This window comes from Taeniopygia guttata, chromosome 6, assembly GCF_048771995.1.
Source record: "Taeniopygia guttata chromosome 6, bTaeGut7.mat, whole genome shotgun sequence".
Lineage (NCBI taxonomy): Eukaryota > Metazoa > Chordata > Aves > Passeriformes > Estrildidae > Taeniopygia > Taeniopygia guttata.
In genome coordinates, this window is record NC_133031.1 from 2,262,862 (window position 1) to 2,285,159 (window position 22,298).

Genomic DNA, 22,298 nt, shown 5'->3' on the forward strand with positions numbered 1-22,298 from the left:
TGAATTAGCTACTCATTCCAACCCTTCCCAAAGGGCAGAGTTTAACAGACCACAAACAAGTGATGAACAGCCTGGAACAAAATTGGCTCAGAATGGTGATAGGAGTCATGTGCCTCTAACCATTAAGTCCTGTGAAAATGTGTAAGGAGGTTAAAAGCATTTGTGATAATATGTCAGGAGTGGTGGAATTCTGGCCACAAGAATTTTGGAGTGAATTTCAGTTCTGTAATCTGAGGAGTAATTAGGATGCTGTGTGGTTTGATTTTCGTGTGAGCAGCTTTAAGGTGTGCTTTTTGAGCTCCCAGTATGGATACTGGAGAGTGGAAAGAAGTCAAATGCTGAAACTGCTGTGTATTTACAGAAATGGGTTTCAGCACTTGCATATGTTGCTGGGCTGCCTGAGGAGAATTATGCTAGGGTTAGCTGTGTGCAAGTGCACAGGTCCTGCTTGTGTCAGTGTTGGGAAACCTTTAAGATCCAGGCTGAGTTTCATTGTCAAATACCTGATCTGAAGTGATCAAATGTGTTTCTCTGCAGGCTGAAAATTTGCCTTGAATCCCCTTTTCTTTCTCATGGTATCAGTTCTTTATATCAGTGCTGTTCAGAAAGAAATCTGCAGCAGTTTGAAAAATGTTTTTACAGCAGTTTTCAGTATAGTTCATCTACTCTTTCCTCATTGTTTACTAAAAAGCAAACAGTGCGTAAATGTTTCTAGTCCACATGATCTCCTGCTACTTTCAGTACAGTGCTGGTGGGAAGAGAAAGTTTTAGGTCCTTTCCCTGCCAGATCCAGGGTGGATGTACAAATGACTGTTTGAAACCACCTTGGTTGTTGTTTTCTCTGCCCAATATGTATGAGGTTGGCTTGTGGGAGACCCGCACTGATATTGTGCTTTGTTTCTGTTAGACTGAATTTGTCCTTCAGTCATACAGTAAGCTGAGTGCTGGTGTATATTTTTGAGCAAGGAGAGAGTGTCCGGGACTTCAGGGTGTAAGCCAGCCTTGTGTTTCAGCACCAAGCCTTGCAATAAAGAACCTAAGTGACTATAAGCATTCTTTTTTGTGTTTCACTGAGATTAGCACTTTGCTTAACTCACTGCTTGTTTCCATAGTGACTCCATAGTAACTGTTTTAGAAGCTCTGAAGTTTATTCAGGCATTTCCAGGCTGACTTTATGAAAGTTTTCTTTTCTTCTGAGCTAATGATGTGGCTGTCATTGACTCCCATTAGAATGGCTGCCAAATTGGTCCCATGTGGTACAATCTGGACTGCTGTGATGCACTTACCCCAGCTACCCATTTTTAACCTGCCTTGTGGGGCTCTGCTGAAGCTTTATTTTTAAACAACAACAACACTGTTCTCTTGATCTGGGAATCACGTTTGCAAAACTATTTCAGGTGTTCAGATTTCCAGATTATTTTAAATATCAAAATTAGAGATGTTTGGAAGTTTATTCATTGATTGTTTATTTGCTGTCCTTCAAATGTAAGATGCTGATTGTAACAGCACTGCTTGGTAAAATCCTTCTGTCTTTTAAGCCCAGTATGCTCTGTTTTGTCTGTGCTGTTTCCATCTCTGTTCTGATTTTTCCTGTCAGTCCCCTCGGGTGTTCTGCCTTACTTTATGTCCTGATGTTGCACTAGGGGTGGCGTATGCAGGAAGAATGAATATAGGGACCCATTTCTCTCCTGAGCTTTGATGAACCTTTGGGAATATAATGGGGGAGGAACGTGCTGCTACTGCAGGGAAGGGGGAATGTGTTCCAGGGGTTGGTCTTGGAATCATAAACTACAACAAAGAAGGATTTCCCCTGATGATATGCTAGTAGCCTTGTCCACTGTCTCCTTGTTAACCTGGATACCAAATTTAGCAGCCAGCATTGCTACTGCCTTTGATACCTCAGCAAAGATTTATGAGTTTATCTGCAATAAAATGCTTATTGATACGGTGCCTCTTTCTGGAGGTAACGAGGGCACGTTTAGCTGATGTACTCAAGACTTTCTCATGAGTTTCCCCATTGTAGCCAGGAGCTCTTTTTCTCTGCAGGCCTTTGACTGCAAGTCTGTGGGGGGTAGATGAGCACGACTCTTCAGGATTCTCCATTGTGCTGTGAGATGGGGTTTGGAGGCAGAACTACAGGAGAAGAAAGTACAGAGGGAGGCATTACAATTTTAAAGTCTTGTTGGCCCTTGCAATACAGAGAGGGAAGGTTTATGAATAACTTTTATTGGTGCGAGGCTAACAAAAGGGAAAAACAATATCACCTCAAGCTTCCAGGCTGCATGCAGTTGGAGCTGATCTGTTCTCTGGGGTCTGGACTAGCTCCCCTGTCCTGGCCAGGATACATATAAAGTGGCTGTAACCTTGTTGGCCCCATTGAACTGCTGCCTGTGTGGAAATGAGATCATGTCTTCTCTTGCACAGCAGCCTGCTGGAAGCTGGGATGCACCAAGGGTGAGTGAACAAGTTACACAGTGATTCTGACATGTCAGGTATTTCACAGAGCCTGCTGCCAGTTTAGGAACATTTAGATCTTTGAGACCCTTTTCCAGTGGTGTTCAGAGAAAGAAAGAAAAGAGAGAATGAAAAATAAATCTACTGTATTACAGACACAATGAGCTCTGGATCAAAGTGGGATGGAGCTTGAAAGGTGATGTTTTCAGTTTTGCTGGCCAGAGGGGTTGTGACTCGGATGGCATGGGTAAACAATGAGGAGAGTCCCTTTGGGAGTCAGTGTCTGACTTAACGAGCCAGCAGTTATTAAAAGATGAATAGAGGAGAAGTGAACCATACTTTCTGGCTGGTAGTGTGGCTTATTTTCTTCTTTCTTTTCTCTCTTTCTCTCAAAGATCAAAGGCCTAATTTTAGAACAAGCCCTATTTATGGACTGCTCAGCCACTCTGTTTTACTCTTGTTCTAGAATAATGGAAAATAAATAGAGCTGGCAGGTTCTCCCAGTGTCCAGAGCTCATCCCTGATGCAAAGCAGGAGAAGAAAAAAAGAAAAAGACCTTTCCTAGCAGAAGTTCTGTATGATTTGTCTCTGCAGAGGGTGTTCCCCTCCCTCAGCTCTTTCAATCTTTCCTTGTGATCAGAAGCTGAAAAAATGTGACCTGTGACTGCTCCTGATGTTCAGCAGAGCTAACTCCTCCTGATCCCTGCTTTCTTAACTTGCCATAGCTGACAGGACTGGGCAGACTTGTCTTTCCAAGACTGGTGCTGAGTATGGAGCTGAGTGCTGGTTTGTGTGCCTCTGGATTGTCCTCCTACAGAGGAGGATACAGACCACCATGATCAGTTGCACTTTTTTTTCTTTTTACAGTAGCATGAGATGATGTTGCCAGACATCCTTTTTACTGACTGGCTGCCTCTGCCCTTCTCTAGATCTCTAGACAATTCCTACTGCTCAGTAGTTCTTGGTGTTTCCTCACATTACTTGGCACTCCCCTCCCCCTTTCCTCTTCACCCCCTGCTGTTTTTCTAATCTATCAAAATAATTTTTAATTGTTATCTTGTTCTGAAAAATTTAGGGTGACAATTGTCTACAGTAACTGCTCAGTTCAGCTAAACAGTAACTGGGGGAAAACAATTGTGTGTAGGTGTAGTTTGAGAGTGAGCCTCTAATTACCCCATGAGAATGCCTTTTTTTTTTTTACTTCACCTCCTTTGTGTCAGCGTTTCACCGAGTTTTCTTGGGATGATGTTTTCGTACTCCATATCACTTGATACAGTGACAAAATCCTAGAAATGCTGGTGTATTTGGAATGAATTTGAGAGTGGTGGTTAAAGGCTGTGTCAGAATCTGATGGTGTAAGGAAGCTGCTCTTGCTGTAGGTCCTCTGTGCTGCCAGTTAAAGGCATCCTCCCAGTGGGGCAGTCTGATACCCAACTGCTGCCTGCCAGGTAAATCTGTCCTGTCCCCAGGTTTTGCAGTATTGAGGATATTCACTGGTCTGGAGCTTTGGGAGAAGGGAGAAGATCAGTCCAAAACCTCTCTGCTGGGAATTGTGCAAGAGGCATTCCAGCTGGGGGCAGGGGTCTGTGTGTCTCTGCTCTTTACACCGCTGAAGCTTAATTGGTACAAAGCTGCAGATAAGGGTGCACTGTGCAGAGCCAGAGTGAAGTTAATCCATGCAGAAGAGCTTGTCTCACGAGTGGGAGTGCTGAGCAGAGGGAAGAAGTCTCCTAAAACCGTTGGACTTTCCAGATTCCCGGCGGTGGTGGGAGCCTGGCAGCCCCTGGAATGAAGCGGTGCAGGCTGCGTAGCAACTGCGTTGAGGAGTGGTAACAATTCCCAAGTGGGGCAGTAACAATATCGATTTTTCTCCCCTTCAGCTTGGCAGCTCTCCAGGTGCCTGCTCTGGCACAATGAAGAGTGGAGCTGGGGAGGGAGGGACTTCGGGTTGATGGGGGGGTGTGATACAAAGAGGCAGAAGTTTAATCACTGACCTGATCACGCTGGATGGATTTATTTCTGGACTCTATTTCCCAGGAATTCTGCTATTCCACAAGGGGGAAAATGCCTCTGCTGAAGTTTCTGTAGCTCCAATTTCGTGAATAAAGATCAGTCGCTTTGGAGTTATTCACAGCAGCTCTGTCATTACTGACTCATCTATCTGCTTCAAGAAAATGTTGGCTGTCCACTTGCTAGCTTTCCATTTCACAAAGCTAAAAGAGGATCAAATAAAAAAGGTAAGTTTCAGCATTAGCTGATTGCTATTTTAAGAACTGTGTTGCCCAGATACGGAGGGGTCTGCAGTGTGTAGTGCAGACCATATAATGGCATTATGCACTAAAACCATTCAGCCAAACGGGGTAGGAGGTATTTAGACCTTAAACCACCTGGCAAGTGTGAAAATAGGTCTGGTTAGTGGTTTTCTCTGCACAGTTACAAGTGGTCTCCTAGTAATGGAGCAAATTCCCTTCAGTAAGGGAAAGTACTTAGGCTTTATCTGGCATGGTGTGGAAGAGCCTGGAGGACAAAAAGGGTGACTCTTGCTGAATCGCCTTGCAAGTGTATTGTGAATGATGGGATTTCTCAATCTGAGCAGGAATCGGGAATCAGTCACATAGCAGGGATAGGGAAAACCCCTGTGGTCTTTGGTCTGGGTCTGCTGAGATTCAGGAGAGATTTCCAACTGGAGTTGCGGTTCCTGTGCCTCCTCTCTGGTTCAAAACTGGCTAATCACTCTGATGTTTATAGGTGTGACCTTTAATTACAGTTGGAAAAGCTCAAGATGGCTCAGATCTGGAGCTGTCAGTACTGGGTGTAAGATGTCTAATGGTCGCTCTTCCCTAATCTGCTTTCATGGCCATGCTGAAATGCGTCTGTGGGCTTATGTCCATCATAAGACCATGTGAGATCTGTAAACTTCATGAGTCAGAGTTCCTGTCCTCTGGTTTGTGGACATGTCCCCTGCAGGTCCTCTGTATTCCTGGTGTCTTCATTGCTGCCAGGCTCCATCCTCTGGTTTTCCAGCCAGGGGCTGGAAAGGTGGGAGGTGGTCTGTGGATGAATGGTGGGAGATCCAAGGTCCTGGTGCATGGATCTGCTTCCATCACTGAGCTCATCAGCAAAGTGAGCCTCTCCAGGTTCTCCTGTCTGTGCCCAAAACATGGAGTGGCTTGTTCCAAGGAGGGCTTCTTCCATTAATTCTGTTTTGGAGAGAGGTACTGGTATCTCAACAATCAGATGTCCCTGACTCAGTCATAGCCCTTTTATCCCTAGGATTTAGTGTGATCCAAAAAGGCCTCGCTGCCCCTCCCCTCTGTGAGCAGCTGATCTCTTATCTAGAGGTAATATTTCTTCATTCTTTTTACTGAGAAAGAGAAAGACCTTGTGGAGCAGTGCTTGGGTGCAGTGGGCTCTGCAGAGAAACATCCAGCTTGTAGTTGAGTAAGGACAGTGGAGACGAGGGAGCAGAGGAATCCTGGCAAACCCATGGAAAAAATCAAAGTCTTTCTGCAAAGTGCAAACCAGCCCTTCCTGAAGGCAAGAAACCACATGTTCCTCAGAATTCTAAGTAGTCTAGGGTAGGCTTTACAGAATAGGGCTGATTCCTCCTTTATTAGAAAGAAGGAATGTCTTCCCACCTCTCCCTCCCCAGGCTTATTTGCTCTGTGGTGGCAAAACCAAGAGCCTGCCTGCCATGAAAACAGTGCTCTTTCCATAAATGAAGCAGGGCACTGTTCCTGTGCCACGGGAGGAGGGCAGCCAGTTTAGTTTAGCACAGCTTGGCCATTCCTGTGTTTACAAGTAAATGGTTATGAGAGCAGGGCCTTGCTCAGGTTGTAAATCAGGCTGGAGAGCCAGCAGGCTTTCCTGGGCTCTGCCTTATCTGATTCCTCAGAGAGGGCTGTCTGCTCCTATGGTTGTAGGTAAACAGGGTGGGGAACGCAGTGTCTGTGGGCAGCAGGGAGCTAGTGCATGTTCTCTGGCAACATACATGGTAATTTTTATTGCTCTTGAGAGATTTTTTCCCCCACAAGGGTTTCTGTCACAAGGCTATTGGGCCCGTGTCAGACTGCATAAGTGCTGTATGTCTCCAGTTATTGTATTTTCTCCAAAAAATCAGTATGGGTGCATAGGCTAAGATGACGGATCCTACACAGTGGTGGGTCCTCAAAACACTCTTGGAGGAAATCAAGTACTTGCACAAACAAGGGCTACAAAGACAAATCTGAATAATAGCCTTTTCAAGGCACAGCTGTATCCAAGGGCAGCTGCTGCTCTAGGAAAATGGTATGTTGTAGCTTAATACTTTCTCCTCTGTGTGTGTATTAAGTGCTGGAGTGACTTTCAGGATCCTGGCTCTTTCAGGTGGGTCATTGCTGACCATCAGTTTAAATGGGACTGTGAATAGGTAATTCGTTTGTACCTCATTAAAATAGGTAGCCAGTCCAAATTGCAGCAGAGACCAACTTATCTACAACCTGCATTGCCCTCTGTTTAGACAATGCAGCCTTTTAAACCCTGCCATATTGTTGGTGAGACTTGGTTTGAGTCCTTCCAGCGCTCCAGACCTCCCTATGAAAATGGGACTGATGAAATGCTCTGAACAGATAAAGCACCACAACAACACAGCACACAGTGCAGGAGCTGAGTGTCTGTAGTAGCAAAGCACTGGCAGCTGTCCCACCTCTCTCCCCTGCCCCCCTCCTCTGGCCCTGAGTGTCCTGTGGTGGGGAGTGGGATGCAAACACCAGTGACCTAGTGGACACCTAGCTATTTGGAGCACACAGTTATTATTGTATGCCTGCATCGTGTTCATACAGCACCAAAGTCTGGCTCCCCAGTGCAAAAGCTTCTGGATGTTTTTTTTTCTTATGTTAATTTTTTGTTGTACCCATCTGTGTAGTTTCTAGGCCACACTACTTCTATTCCTGCAGGTATGTCAGTCCCATCAGCATGTGGTCCTCAAGGAAAAACCTTTTACTTTGCCCTGATGACACTGTTCATAAACACTCATTAGCTTCTCTGCCAGTTTATCTGAATGAGCTGCTTCATAGATACTTTTGAATTCTTTTATATTCAACTGGCTTCTATTTTGATGTATCCCATGAGTTACAGACCTTCAACAAAGGGTATTGATTGCACCCAAAAATGTGTTTTAGATGTAATCCTAGAATCACGAGAAAATGGAGAGCAGAGCTGGAGTGAGAAAAAGGCTTTGAGTTCCAGTCTGGCATGCCAACAAAGTTAATTGTCTGTGGAGTGAAGCAGCAGCTGAATAGATGTTTTTGGGTTGTGGCTGACATGCTTGGGTACTGATGGCATTTTCTGGGCCTGCCTCAGAGAGGTCAAATTCTCACCAGATTGACGTACTTTGCAGTTCTAGTTCATTACATCTCTAGCAGGAGAGGATGGTGTGAAAACAGCTTGTCAGGGTCTCAAGCAAATCTCATGGGCTTACATAGATTGTCAAGCTACTGAGCCATCAGAAAAGATGGCCAACTTTTGGGCAGTAATCCACCAGGGCTGCAAAAAGTTTTTTTAGAAGAGTGAATGTCCTGATGATGAGCTGGAGCTTGTTTGCACTGACAGTCATAAGAACTTGGGTGCTGAGGTTGAAAATGCCTGCATGCCTCTGAGTGGCACCTTCCCTCCCTGCAGGTGGACAGGTACCTGTACCGGCTGCGCCTCTCCGACGATGTCCTGCTGGATGTCACAGCTCGCTTCCAGGCCGAGATGGGGAAGGGGCTGGCCAGAGACACGAGCCCCACGGCAGCGGTGAAAATGCTGCCCTCGTTTGTGCGCTCGCTGCCCGATGGCTCAGGTGAGTCCCTGCCCAGCCCTGCTGCTTCAGCAAGGAGAGCTGCTGCCAGCACTCCAGGCAGCACAGCAGGTACATGGGCAGCCAGGGGCTCTGGGTCACTGCCTGAGAAAGCACATGTGCACACTGAGCCAGGGGAGCACTGGCAGAGACGGTGTGGGAATCCAGGGCTTCCCTCTGGCTGCCCTGGCAGGTCTGGGACCCTGGCAGGGGTCAGGAACCCCCCTGGACAGAGCCCCGAGAGACACTGTCTGTGATCTCTGTCCATGGAGAGGAGTTTTCAATCTTACAGGATGAATTACAAGCTTTGAGTGTTTGATAAGAGTAATAATTAAGTGTGACACGGGTGCAAAAGTAAAATTTTAGGATTCTAGATTAGGGGTTCAGAGAGGACAAGATGGAGGAATTGGGTGTGTCTTGTCCTTTTTCTCCTTCTTCATGCCCTCCATGTTTCACTGTGGTGTTGGCATTTTTCTGTTGGTTTAGGCTGGGGACACACTGTCCAACGTAGGTGACAGATATTGGCACGTTATTGTAAATCCAGCACAGGTAGTTTGTGGTATTTAATGTTTGTACCATCCCACTGAGGGCAGAGCCCCACACGCTGCCCTGCAGGACAGAGCTGCGGCAGGGCAGCAGAACATGTTAGAGATAAACAGAATAAACAACCTTGAAACCAGCACAGACAAATTATGACTTCTTCTTTGGAAACAGGGCAGAGAGACAGAGACTTTCTACAATCTCGGAATCACCAATACCCACAGATTCCGACAAGACGGTATTTCTTTGTTTGGATTCAGATGTTTGAGTTCTTATTTATATCACAGCTGTGAGTTCTACAGCACTTCACTCGAATAAGCTACGGTTTCCTCCTTGAACCAGGTGGATTTTGACCTAGAGCTGCTTGTTTGAGGAAAGGACTTAGTAAGTGCTCAGGAGCAGCTTCTCCCATGTGCTCCTAGTGCAGGCCTTGCTGCAGGAGCGGTGGCTGGACATGGCAAGGGCAGCCTCTACAGCTCAGAGCCTGCAGTGCAGCCTGCTGTGGCTGTGGCATGTCTGGCCTGGCCTTCCTGGAGCTACCTGCAGTGAAACCCCTCAAATGGCCAAGTGACAGCAGCATGGCATCTATCCTCAGAGCTGTGATCCCCAGATTCTGCACTGCTTTTGCTAATTCCCCAAAAAGTGATCCCTTCTGCCCTTCCTTGCCTTCTCCATTGGGAAAATCTGCCCCTGGATGGGGTCTACCAGGAAATTGCTCTGCTTTTTCAGCTGAGACTTGAATAGAGAGGGAGAAAGTGCAGTAGTGTCCTCTGTGAGGATGTGGCATGAGATAGGAACTAAAAGCTCATCTTGTTTGGAGAAGTATGCAGAATAAGTCCTCAGCTGGCTCCTGGCAGTGCAGCCTGACAGAAAATGACATTTTTCTCAAGTTTAACCAAGTTAATTTGTGTAGGATTCTGCGTCTCATCTAGATCAGGACTCAGTAAAAACTGAAATGTCAGCTTTGTACCTTTCCACAAGACTTTATTCCCTCTGATGGTAATTTCCCTGCAGTCAAATGAGGAATAACAGTTCTAATGGCATAAAGAAGGTATTTGAAAGTAAGTTCCTTGAAATGAGGCACGTCTGAGAGAAATTATACACAAGCTGACTGGATGGAAGGGAGCACTCTTCCTTTTCTGCTAGCTTTGTCAAAGAGAAACAAGTCCTTTCTTAACCCCTGCAATCTCATTGGCAATGAGACCTCAATGGTCCTGAGGTCTCGTGGAACAGCAGGGAGCCCCTGAGGCCAGAGGACTTGGAAAATTGCATGTGGTGTCATCAGTGTTGCAAGAGTTGATGTCCCCCAAGGCCAAGGTTGGACGGTTCTCTCCTGGCCTGTGTGGCCATTCCTATGTGCCAAGGACATGCTGCAGCATCAAGCTGGGCTATATTTTATTGCCACAGTGCCTACTCTAAGTATCACATTGATTTTTCTATTTTTGCCCTCTAGAAAAATCCTTGTTGGTTATCTTGCTTCCAGACTTGTTAAAACTTCAGCAGGTTTAAACAGCTCAAACTTATTCCTCCATTATTTATTATTATTACTAACTTATTTATTATTATTAACTTTGAGATATTTTTTTTTTGTGCCCTCAGTGTTGCTGACTGAAATGACTCATATAGAGCATCTTCAGTTTTTCATTGTTTAGGGATTAATAGTCTGACTAATGTCATAGTTTACTGAGTAACCCAATCTGCCTCCTCACCTTTGATAGCTAACCATGGTATTACAGGTAGAATTTCCTGCTTCCTTTCCTTTCAGGACCAGATTTAATCATGTGGAACAAAGATCATGCAAGGCTAGGCACATATCACTGTGTTTTCCTTTTGGGAAGGGCATATTCCTGTGTGAGTGATAAACAAATTTTACTGTAGCAGTGAGGCCAAACTGTCCTTCCATCTGAGGTTTGCTGCTGGAGATATTTGTGTCTGAGCAAGCCTGTGAAACAAAATGGTACTTTCACAGAAACACCAAAAGGCATTTGAAAAGGATTTTGTTGGTTGACTTTGGGTGGGAAATTAGCTTTGCTCCATGTGGAATCTGACTTCTGCTCTAGAGCTCAGTCTTAACACATCTGCAAATCCTGCATCCTCTACTGGATGCAGGTAATGATCTCGTGTTTGATTGTCCCACATTTCAGGTGACAGTTTTGCAGCCCCTGTGTGCTCTGGTTGGTTTGCAGTTGCTTTGGGCCTTTCTTGCTGAAAAGCTCATCCTTCTGCAGCTTGAAAGTATGCTGCTGTGGAAGGAGCAGGGTGAACAAACCCGAACTGCCAAATAAAAATTGAATTAGCTATTACATAGCAGGCTAAAAGGAGACACCTGATAGCCTTGCTGAGGGTTTCCAGCTCTCAGTTTTTCTGATGTTCCCAGCCCCATAGGATAAGGATCTGCCGGGGCAGGAGAGGCTGTGGTGAGGGAGGGCCCTGGGCTGTGGCCATCAGCATGGCACCTTGTTGAGCCTTTGCTTTTTTTTTTTTTGTTAGGGTCGGGATTAAATGTGTGAGATGGTATTTCTTGTTTGGATTCAGATGTTTATGAGTTCTTATTTATATTACAGTTTTATAAACTGTGAGTTCTACAGCACTTTAATAAGCTAAAAAATTGAGACCTATCTCTCTTTTTACAAGGCTTTTTAAGGATAAACTGTCTAGTTAAGAAATGACACTTAAATTATTTTTACTTTTAACTTAATACCTAACTATCTGTGGCCTGCAATGTGGACTTTTTTATCTAATTACATAATACTACTTAAACTTATGAAGAAGAAGGTAAAGAAGAAGGACTAGCTTCCCCTTTAAAATTATATCTTGGTTTATATATATTACTGTATTCTAAAACTTTAAACTCCTAAGTTTTCTACTATGTGATATTACACACTTCTATTCAAACTACACTCTACATTACTCTGTGATATTACACACTTCTATTCAAACTACACACCTATAATTTCAATTCTACTATTTAATTTTGGAAGTCTTCTCTATGGCCATAGGTTAAACATAGTGTTCTTTGGGGAGTCAGTGCTTGTCAGCACGAGAAGTCTAAAATTCTCAGTAACCAGGGTTCCAACAGCGCCTGAGCCCCGCTCGGGGGCCACCCGCAGTGATGGCTGTCCCTTCTGCTGCAGAGAAGGGTGACTTCCTTGCTCTGGACCTGGGCGGCTCCCAGTTTCACATCCACTGGGTGAAGGAGTTTGATGATGGGAAGCAGAGCAGCCAGCTGGAGAGCAAGTCCTACCCCACACCCAAGGAGGTGATGCAGGGGAGCGGAGCCGAGGTAGGGCACCGCTGCTGCCGCCGCCGCGCTGCCGCGCCCGCCTGCGGGACACGGCCCAGCTGTCCTGTCCTCTCTTCTTGTGCAGCTCTTTGATTACATTGCTGACTGTCTGTCAGACTTCATGGACACCAAAAACCTGAAGCATAAGAAGTTACCTCTTGGATTTACGTTTTCTTTTCCGTGCAAACAGACCAAGCTGGAGGAGGTAAGATGCATAAAGAAACACTCTTGTCAAGCTGAGCTCCATGCAGAATTTGGAGAAGCTATTGAATGTGGGTGCTACCTTGTGGCTTTTATGTGGGGTCATGTTTACATAGCTCTCTGAAGAAGGCATGGGTGACTTTTAGTATTTAACTAGACTTGACAATTCGTCACTGATTCATTTCTCCTCTCAAGGCAGCATCATCTTTAAGCTAAAGCTACTCTACTGCTCAGTCAGTACCCAATTCCACAGGAACCATGTGCCCCTGTATTAACACTGTTAGAAATAGATGTGCACTTGTGTGTCTTGAAGCATCTTTATTTCTTTAATCACTCACAGGTTTTTTTTTTGTATTTACAGTTGATTCTGAATAGGAAATATCTGTAGCTGAGCTGCTTGACACACCTCTTGGGGAAATGAAGGGCTGGTTGTAATTATTTTGTGTTCTCTCATTCTAGCCTCTCTTATTTCTAGTGATCTGTGCTTTGGGCTCCAGTCCTGCAAATGCCTTTTGCTTAATGCTATTAGACTGTGATCAGCATAGGAAAGCCACATGTGCTTTAAAATGAGAAAAACCTTTACAGAATTGGGACTTTATGGCTATACCTTTTTGGTGTGTTGGTACTGACATGTACCCCAAGGTAAGATGTTCTATTCTGACTTATTTTGGCTCAGTGTAATAATGGACTTCTCCACACACTTCAGTCTTGACTGGCTTTGTGGTTTGTGTGCTAAACTTTGTGTGCTTTTGGGTCATCACTGCACTGTTACTTTTCAGGGGGTTCTTCTTGCGTGGACAAAACACTTCAGGGTCCGAGGAGTTCAGGACACAGACGTGGTGAGCTCTCTGCACAGGGCCCTCCAGAAGCACCAGGCAAGTTTTGTACCTGCTGGAGCTGAACCAGAGAAGGTCCTCCTGGGAAATCATCTCTTGGTGTGTGGGTTCTTTTGAGAGCTGTCAGACATCCTTTAGGGATGCTCAGTAGCAAGTGCCCAGCCTGCCTGCACATCTGGTGGATCTGAATCTCTCTCACAGCTGTAGTTCAGCCTGCTCTGGTAACACCTGGGGAGCTGCATGCTGATAGCCCAGACTGGCTGTGACAGCTCACCAGTCTGGCCCCACTGTCTCAGCCCCAGGAAACCTCTTCTGAAACTACTGGGTGAGATATAAAACACTCAGTAATTTCACACATTGTGTTTCACAGCCTGGCTTGTTGGGATGAAGGTTGGTAGGGGGAAAGTGTCATCTCAAATTGGCACACCTAACTCCACCAGGGCTTGCTTGTCTGCTTCGGTCTGTAGGATGGAGCCACCAATGGCAATTTTTAAGGTCAGCAGTAAGACATGATTAAATCTGCCCTTGAATTAGCATACAGCCTTTGAATAATACTGTGTTTTAATATATTGGAAAGTCTTGCTTTTCCTGTTTGGTGCTGTTGATAATGCCAGCTAAGAAATACAAAGCATCTTTTCATATCTTGATGACTTCATAGTAAAGAGGAAGCTGCATAGCCTCAATACCACTTGAGTGTGGTATTGCTGCACAACTGTAGCTGCATTTGTGTGTGTTTCTGTCCCATTTGGTGGGCTCTGCTCAGGTGGTAGGATATTAACCTTTCACACAGCCTGTAAGCACAGTATCACAACATTCACACCAATAATATGCCACTTTTCTGGCAAATTAGGTGGGATTGGAGAAAAACAAATCCTTCAAGCAAAGAGGCTGGTGAAACACTTGAGAATTCAGAGATATTTGTAACCTTACGGAGCTGTGGGAAGAGTGTTGTAAAAGGAAATAGTGTCTTTCAATTGAGGAGTTTTCCTGAATGAGGCTTTCAAAGTGCAACCTGGGGAGTATGTCTGCATGCTGGTGCTTTATCACAGAGGAGGTTTCTGAGCCTTTTTCCCTGTTAATCACTCATCTTTATGCTATTAGGACATAGACATTGATGTTCTGGCACTGGTCAATGACACGGTGGGAACCATGATGACTTGTGGATATGATGACCAGCGCTGTGAAGTTGGACTCATAATTGGTAATTTTTTCTGTTCACCATGAAGGGTTTTTTCCCCTCTAATTTGTTGAATTGCTACAAATCTGAAGTAGGAGGGAATTTCACAATACAGGAAAGAGCAGAAAGAAAATGGAAAAAAACAATGGGTTTTCAAGCCTGGCTGCCTTCTGTAAAGCAGCTGTTTTTATGCTGATCACATTGCCATCAAATACCACAGTCCCCATTTTGTCTGGACTCAGTTGTGACCAGCATACTAAACTTTTCTGCTGACTGTATAGAAAATTACTGTGTCTGTCCAGAAAAAGCTGAATTCCCCTCACGTCTGGTCATTAGTACCATCTATGCTTTCCACAGTTTCTCCATTTTATGCACTATGATGCCTTTTATTAGACACACAGACGTGCATTTGAAAGAGAAAAAAATGTTTTTAAACAAATCAAATCTTAGAATAATTTTAGTTTTTTTTCATTCACTGTGAAATGATGATTTCACGGGTGCAGGTGGCCTGTATGAGCATCCTGTGCCACAGGGTTATGTGTTTGTATTTTCTTCCAAAGGCAATGTACTGACTTATTCCCAAACATGTGGACTTAAGCAAAAATCACACATGGAACAAACAGTGGCTTATCCAATACCCACAGGGACAGGGACCAACGCCTGTTACATGGAGGAGATGAGGCACATCGACCTGGTGGAGGGGGATGAAGGGAGGATGTGCATTAACACGGAGTGGGGGGCCTTCGGAGACGACGGTGCTTTAGATGACCTCCGCACAGAGTTTGATCGGGAGCTGGATCTGGGATCTCTCAACCCTGGAAAACAACTGTAAGTCATCCCCTGACTGACTTGCAGTCTGAGTTCTCAGAGTGCTTTTCCAGTGTTTGCCAAGAGCCCCTTTGGAACAGAAATTGTCTTAAGTGAACTTGAGATGACTTGATGCTGGTTCTGTCTAATCTTAGATCTTTCCCTTCTGGAGAGGGTGAGTACCTTTCACAGCTCCCTGCTTCAGGCCAAGGAATTGCTGCTACAGTTGCTCATGTGTTGTTAAAACCAGGTGTTGCTCTGGTATGATGCTGTGGAGGGCTCAAGGGGGGAGCTGGTGAACACCTGGAATCCTTCCTGTGCTCCATTCCAGGTTTGAGAAGATGATCAGCAGCCTGTATTTGGGGGAACTTGTGAGACTCATTCTCCTAAAAATGACAAAGGAAGGTCTGCTCTTCAATGGGAAAGTGTCGACAGCTCTGCTTACTAAGGGCAAGATTGAAATGAAACACGTGTCTGCAATGGAAAAGTAAGAACTTGTAATATGTTCCTTGAGAGTAGCCACTCTCAAAGTTAGTCTTTCACTAGCACAGCAGTGATACTGAAAGTGTAGTTAAAATCTGTGAGTGCTGGAAACAATCCTGAACTGTTCAGCTTGATCTTGCTTTTGCCTAGGAGAAAAGTTGACCTTTCTGAAAGTAGGAATTGGTGTAAGATAGTTTTATCAAAGTACCACAGTAACAAGTGCACTGGTAAACAGCCCAGATGCAGGTTGTTTAAATAACCTCTCTGGAGACCTGAGTGTGTAGATTTTCAGTTTTCAGCCTCTTTGATGTGGGAATATGGGGCTGTGGAGATGTAGTACAGGTTATAGATCAGCTAATGGAGGACTGCATGGAAAACTGGGATTCTCATGTTCTGAAGAGGGATCCTGGTCCTCACTGTCACTCCAGGAATTTGTTGTATTGGGTGAAGCTGTATATCTGTTCTTGTGCTCTCCTTCTTTGGATTGTTTATCCCGTTCTCTTCTCGACAAGCTGATTGGTCTCACCAAGTGCTGAACCCCAGGAAGCAGCCTCTCTCCCCTGGGTACTTTGGGAATGCTGTGGGGAACACATTACTGGTTTATGGGAACCAATTATGATGCTGTCTGATAGGTTGTGTCGTGGTCTCCTCTCATTTCTTTTTGAGCCAAAGTATTGATTTATATGTTATTGCATTTGGTGATGTATTCTTTTGTTTTGGGGTTAGGTACAAGGAAGGCCTGAGCAACACAAAAGAGATCCTTACAGAGCTGAAGCTGTTTCCCTCTGAGGAGGACTGTGTTGCTGTTCAGCACGTCTGCGCCGTCGTTTCCTCCCGCTCGGCCAAGCTCTGCGCCGCCGCCTTGGCAGCCATCCTCACCCGGCTCCGGGAGAACAAGCAGCTGCTGAGGATGCGCACCACTGTTGGGATTGATGGGGGGCTCTACAAAACCCACCCCAAGTGAGTAACTAAAGAGGATTGGATGATTGCTAAGAGCCTCCATCTGCACATGTGTGTGGTTTTTCAGAGAACTGCCAGCTTTGATTCAGCTTTGGGGTGAGGTCTAGCTGGCTTAGGTATTGGCAAGCTGTTCCAGGAGCTTTAGGGTTTGGAGTGGGGTGGGAGCTGATGTTGTTCAGCCCTGGAGAAAAGGAGATTCAGGGGTGACCTAATCACTCTCTACAGCTTCTTGAAAGGAGGTTGTAGTCAGGTGGGGGTTGGTCTCTTTCTCCAGGCAGCAGCTGACAGAACTAGAGGACACAGTCTTAAGCTGTGCCAAAGGAAATATATGTTGGATATTAGGAAAAAGTTTTTTATGGAAAGAGTGTTAAAGTTCTGGAATGGCCTGCCTGGGGAGGTGATGGAGTCACCATCCCTGGATGTGTTTAACAAAGCCTGGATGTGGCACTGGGTGCCATGGTTTAGTTGAGGTGTTTGAGCTGGGTTGGACTTGATGAACTTTAAGGTGTCTTCCAAACTCATTATTCTGTGAATTCCGTGAAAAACATGACACCTGAAATAATGGTGTCAGAGGAAATGCAGTTGATTTCTCAAGTGACCCCTGGGCCTCTAGGACACTTGCAGATCACTGTGGGTTTCTTTCTTTTCTTTCTTTTCTTTCTTTTCTTTCTTTTCTTTCTTTTCTTTCTTTTCTTTCTTTTCTTTCCTTTCTTTCCTTTCTTTCCTTTCTTTCCTTTCTTTCTTTTCTTTCTTTTCTTTCTTCTCTTTCTTCTCTTTCTTTTCTTTCTTCTCTTTCTTCTCTTTCTTCTCTTTCTTTTCTTTCTTTTCTTTCTTCTCTTTCTTCTCTTTCTCTCTTTCTCTCTCTCTTTCTCTCTTTCTCTCTCTTTCTCTTTCTCTCTCTCTCTCTCTCTCTCTCTCTTCCTCTCTCTTCCTCTCTCTTCCTCTCTCTTCCTCTCTCTTCCTCTCTCTTCCTCTCTCTTCCTCTCTCTTCCTCTCTCTTCCTCTCTCTTCCTCTCTCTTCCTCTCTCTTCCTCTCTCTTCCTCTCTCTTCCTCTCTCTTCCTCTCTCTTCCTCTCTCTTCCTCTCTCTTCCTCTCTCTTCCTCTCTCTTCCTCTCTCTTCCTCTCTCTTCCTCTCTCTTCCTCTCTCTTCCTCTCTCTTCCTCTCCCTCTCTCTCTCTCTCTTTCTCTCTCCCTTCCCCTTCCCCTTCCCCTTCCCCTTCCCCTTCCCCTTCCCCTTCCCCTTCCCCTTCCCCTTCCCCTTCCCCTTCCCCTTCCCCTCTCCCTCCACTACTTCCCTCCACTGGTTTTGAACCCGTGCTTTCCCAAACTGGAAACCTTCAGCTATTCTCCCAGACTGGTTGGGGCCTGATTGCCGATGGAGACGAAGCGCACCATGCCCCAAAGGCCTGTGAGAGCTGAAGAAGGATGTCTCTGCCCTGCCAGGTTCGCCGGCCGCCTGCACAGGGCGGTGGGCAGGCTGGTGCCCGCGTGCGAGGTGCGGTTCCTGCGGTCGCGGGGCGGCAGCGGCCGGGGGGCCGCGGTGGTGGCGGCGGTGGCGCGCAGGCTGGCGGCCCAGCGCCGGCGCCTCCACACCGCGCTCGCAGCCCTGCTGCTGCCCCCCGCCATCCTCCGGGAGCTGAGGGACAAGATGAGGGCTGAGCTGGAGCACGGGCTCAAGAGAGAGACGCAGGCCCAGGCCACGGTGAAGATGCTGCCCACGTTCGTCCGTGGGACGCCAGATGGAACAGGTGAGGTTAGCCCTTGAGCACCTGGAGGCAAAAGCCAGGGAATCTCAGAAAAACGGAAAGCTGGACAAGACAAACGCAGATCTGAACCAATGTGGTTAATCAAGCGTTCTCCCTTTATTCAAGATAAGGTGGTAGTTTATATAAGCTTCCACATAGTTTACAAAAACAAAGACACTCTGATTGGCAAACCAATATTGTTTACCTTTTCCTTAAAATGGCCTACACCTTACACTATAAACCTATACTAATTCACACCCAGACAACCCAGTGGTCCCCATCACACCTTAAGACTATTTCTATCTGCGCCGCAAGCTCTGAATTTCTAACTGCGTCAGAGGCTTGAAGGCCCACAAGGCCCAAATCTGAGGCCTAGACTGGAGTAGCTCAAATCTCATAACTCATGTCCTCTTTCTCTCAAAAATGCTGCAACAGGAGGCGGTTCAGGAAAGTTGTTTTCTGTTTTTTGGGGGGCAGGGAGTGTGCTAATTAACCTGGCACATGCCAGGGGGATTTATGTTGTCAAACCAGTGCTTCCTGCTATGTTATCTGTTATCTTCAGCCCCATGCTAGTAGACTTGATGAGATAAATGCCATAGCGAACGGTGCTGTCATCAGTATGTTCTTCTGACTGGCAAATGTCAGAACAACATACCAAAATGAAATACCTTTCTTCTCCTTCAGAGAAAGGAAAGTTCCTTGCCCTTGACCTCGGTGGCACAAATTTCAGGGTTCTGCTGGTCAAAATCAAAAGCGGGAGAAGAAGATCAGTGCAAATGTATAACAAAATCTTTGCCATTCCTTTGGAGATCATGCAAGGGACAGGAGAAGAGGTAATTTTAAATGAATGTTTAACTGATCCAGCCAAGGCCCATTATATGGGATTATTTGTGAGATCTATATACTTCTTCTTTCCTTCCAGCTCTTTGACCATATTGTCCAGTGCCTAGCAGACTTTCTGGAGTATATGGGGATTAAAGGTGCTCGTCTTCCTCTGGGCTTCACCTTCTCCTTCCCCTGCAGGCAAGCCAGCATTGACAAGGTAAGAGCTGCAGCACAGAATGGTCAGATGGCAGCTCTGCCTCTGCTTGGTAAATGACATCATTTTGGGCAAGGCTGACTTGCTGGTTTGGAGAATTTATTACTTTACTTTGCAAATCATTTGTGTTTCATGAGAAAGTTATCATCCTGTGTTATCCACCTGCCTATGGGAGGCAGAACTTTCACTTCTTGTCTCTGGTAAGTGGTGGATGTGAACTTGTTTCTGTTCTATAAAGGTTAAGCCCTCATGACAACAAAACGAAGTGCAAATTTTTAATAACCCAGGAGCCTCCTTACGCTGCCTTAACTCTTCAATTGCAACAGATAACAAATGGCTCCTCCTGCTTGCTCAGCTGCAGTCCCAGGTTGTTTCCCAAGCTGTGCTGCACAGCTCTGTGTAACTTCTCAACCACATTAGCTTCTTTTTGTTGAGTGTCAGTGGACAGACCTGAACTAACTTGTTCAGCTTGGAAGAGTTGGCTTTTTGACAGATATAATATCTGTTATCTTTTCAGATCTTATGTAAGAAAATACTATTTTTATGAATTTCCAAGAAGGGCAGGGGATGTTGAACTGCTAAGTTCTAGTCAAATATGTAGGATATTGGGGAAACGAGAGACTGCTATTTTATTGAATGTTTTTATGTCCTGGTGGGGTTCACAATAGCTTCTAAACCTGGAAGTTAGTCTGCTCTGTCTCAGTTTTCAGCTCACTGTTGAGACTGTAGCAATAGGACTTGGCCTTTTGTGGAAACATGAATTCATATGCCTCCTAAACCCACAGCTTAGCATTTAGGTCTCGAGAAATGATAGGAAGCAAATTCTACAGTACTGATGGCAAACTGAGTGAGACACATCTGTTTCCCATAATATGTTGCACTGTGTGTTTGGTCTTCTACTGTTGCTAGAACTTGAGGGTGTTTCTTAATATCCGATTTTTCTCCCAGTTGTCTTCTATTTTTTTTTCCCTTTGGACAGACAGTCCAGAGCCACTTAGGAAGTGTAAAGCTAATTATTTCATGTAACCTGGAAATCAACTTCTGTCTAGCGTGGTTGTTGTCTGAAAAGAAACAAATTAGTGTTGCCTGGAGTTGTGGGATCATACCAAATGTTCTTAAGGAAACGACCCAAAAATTAACAGTAGATGTTCATTAATGCTTGATGAGTTACGACAAAAGCATTTTCCAAATGAGATTTAGAAGGTACTGAGTGCAGTGCCTTGACAAAAAGCTGAGAAAACCTGGAGCCACTACCATCAGCAGTTGAGTAACAAAGATACACAAGCACAGCCTGCACTAGACACCCACAGTAACCTGTCCAGGAAAAGATGCTATTTGGAAAAAAAAAAAAGCATTGGGGTGGGAGGCAAGAAAAAGCTGATGCTTTCAATGTACAGTCTGCTCTTTGTTTTAACTTACGACTTTCCTTCTCTTCTGCTTCAGGGAACGCTTGTGGGATGGACAAAAGGATTCAAGGCAACAGACTGTGAGGGGGAAGATGTTGTTGATATGCTAAGAGAGGCTATCAGGAGAAGAAATGTGAGCTATTTTTTTCTGCTCATTTTGGTGTATTTAATGCACCCTCACTCTGGCATTCCACTGCTGATCGTGACTTGTGTTTCAGGAGTTTGACTTGGACATTGTAGCAGTGGTGAATGACACTGTTGGGACCATGATGACTTGTGGCTATGAGGATCCAAACTGTGAGATTGGCCTTATTGCAGGTACAGTGATGGTCAAGTGACCTCTGTAGAGCTGGGCTTTGGGATCTGCAAGCCAGCACCTTTTATTTGAGTTTGATATACTGTGTTATTAGTTGCTTGGGGTTCTTGGCAGATTTGTGTGGTGTTCAGCAGGAAACTTAACAACATCTGTAGCAGATAAGTTCCTCAACCTGCTGGACTTTTGATCATCTCTCTGATGGTGCCTAACAAGTGTGTGCAGGGTAAAAGAATACAAGAAGATAGAGCATGAATTCTTGTTTTGACAAGTACATTAATAGTTACTGTGTAGCCAAGTCATAAGACCATGGAACAAACAAATACTTTTAAAAATCTGAATGAATTCTTGTTGGGCTTTTTAGATTATTGCCCCAGTAGGTTCCTCCGGGTTTTGATCTAGAAATATATCTAAGCATAGAATCACAGAATGGCCTGTGTTGGAAGGGACCTTGAAATTTGAGATGTGGCAAAGAGAGCTTTAAGATGAGCACTGCAATCATCTTCCATAAGTTTCTGCTGCTGCTTCACTTTTACAGCTGAAGTATTGTAATTTCTTTCCTTCTAGGAACAGGCACCAATGTTTGCTACATGGAGGACATGAAAAACATAGAAATAGTGGAAGGGAATGAAGGAAAAATGTGCATTAATACAGAATGGGGAGCATTTGGTGACAATGGCTGCATTGACTACATCAGGACAAAATATGATAGAGAAGTAGATGAAGGCTCATTAAACCCTGGGAAACAGAGGTAAACGTGATGGTCCTAATGCCAAGAACCTGATGAAGTCAGTCTTTGAGAGACACTGGCTGCTTTTTAAAATGTGCTTAATGAATGAATAATCAAAAAGGAAATTTTAATATTGCATTTCTTTTGTTGCTTGGTAAGTAACCTAGATATATATAAAAAAAAAGAAAAGAAACAGAAAGAAAAACAAAAACCCCAAAGACCTACATTATTATCACAGCACTGTTTTCATCTTAAAGCATTACCAAACAGTGCGGCTTTTAAGATTTCCCTGCAAAGTCTAGGTCATACTTTATTCCTCCTCTTAGGGCGATTTTTCAAAGGCAAAATACAACTCAAGCTTGTTGGATAAAGACAGTATTGATTAGATGTAACTCACTGTTGAATGCATTTGGGGACAGGGAGGAGTTTCACTTCAGTGTGGACTCTGACTTTAACATTATATTCTGCTTAATATTGCAAGGATTTTTTTCTACTTCTGTTGCCA

The 22,298-nt window shown here is 44.9% G+C and overlaps 1 protein-coding gene across 4 annotated transcripts in view; it reads left to right on the forward strand.

The window, feature by feature from the left end:
• Positions 1–2,390: 2,390 nt before the first annotated feature.
• Positions 2,391–22,298, forward strand: part of LOC100226456 (hexokinase-1) — a 74,372-nt gene continuing 54,464 nt past the window's right edge. Inside the window, exons 1-15 of one of the 4 annotated variants that reach the window (XM_030275614.4) lie at positions 2,391–4,691; positions 8,113–8,275; positions 11,947–12,095; positions 12,181–12,300; positions 13,076–13,171; positions 14,234–14,333; positions 14,954–15,137; positions 15,448–15,603; positions 16,326–16,559; positions 18,004–18,308; positions 18,990–19,138; positions 19,228–19,347; positions 20,788–20,883; positions 20,969–21,068; positions 21,631–21,814. In XM_030275614.4, coding sequence (XP_030131474.4) covers positions 4,629–4,691; positions 8,113–8,275; positions 11,947–12,095; positions 12,181–12,300; positions 13,076–13,171; positions 14,234–14,333; positions 14,954–15,137; positions 15,448–15,603; positions 16,326–16,559; positions 18,004–18,308; positions 18,990–19,138; positions 19,228–19,347; positions 20,788–20,883; positions 20,969–21,068; positions 21,631–21,814 — 2,219 coding nt within the window. In that variant the 5' untranslated portion in view covers positions 2,391–4,628. Of the gene's footprint in view, positions 4,692–8,112; positions 8,276–11,946; positions 12,096–12,180; positions 12,301–13,075; positions 13,172–13,287; positions 13,628–14,233; positions 14,334–14,869; positions 15,138–15,447; positions 15,604–16,325; positions 16,560–18,003; positions 18,309–18,989; positions 19,139–19,227; positions 19,348–20,787; positions 20,884–20,968; positions 21,069–21,630; positions 21,815–22,298 lie in introns of those variants that run through there. The other 3 variants (XM_072930802.1, XM_072930804.1, XM_072930803.1) reach the window with 3 other exon arrangements.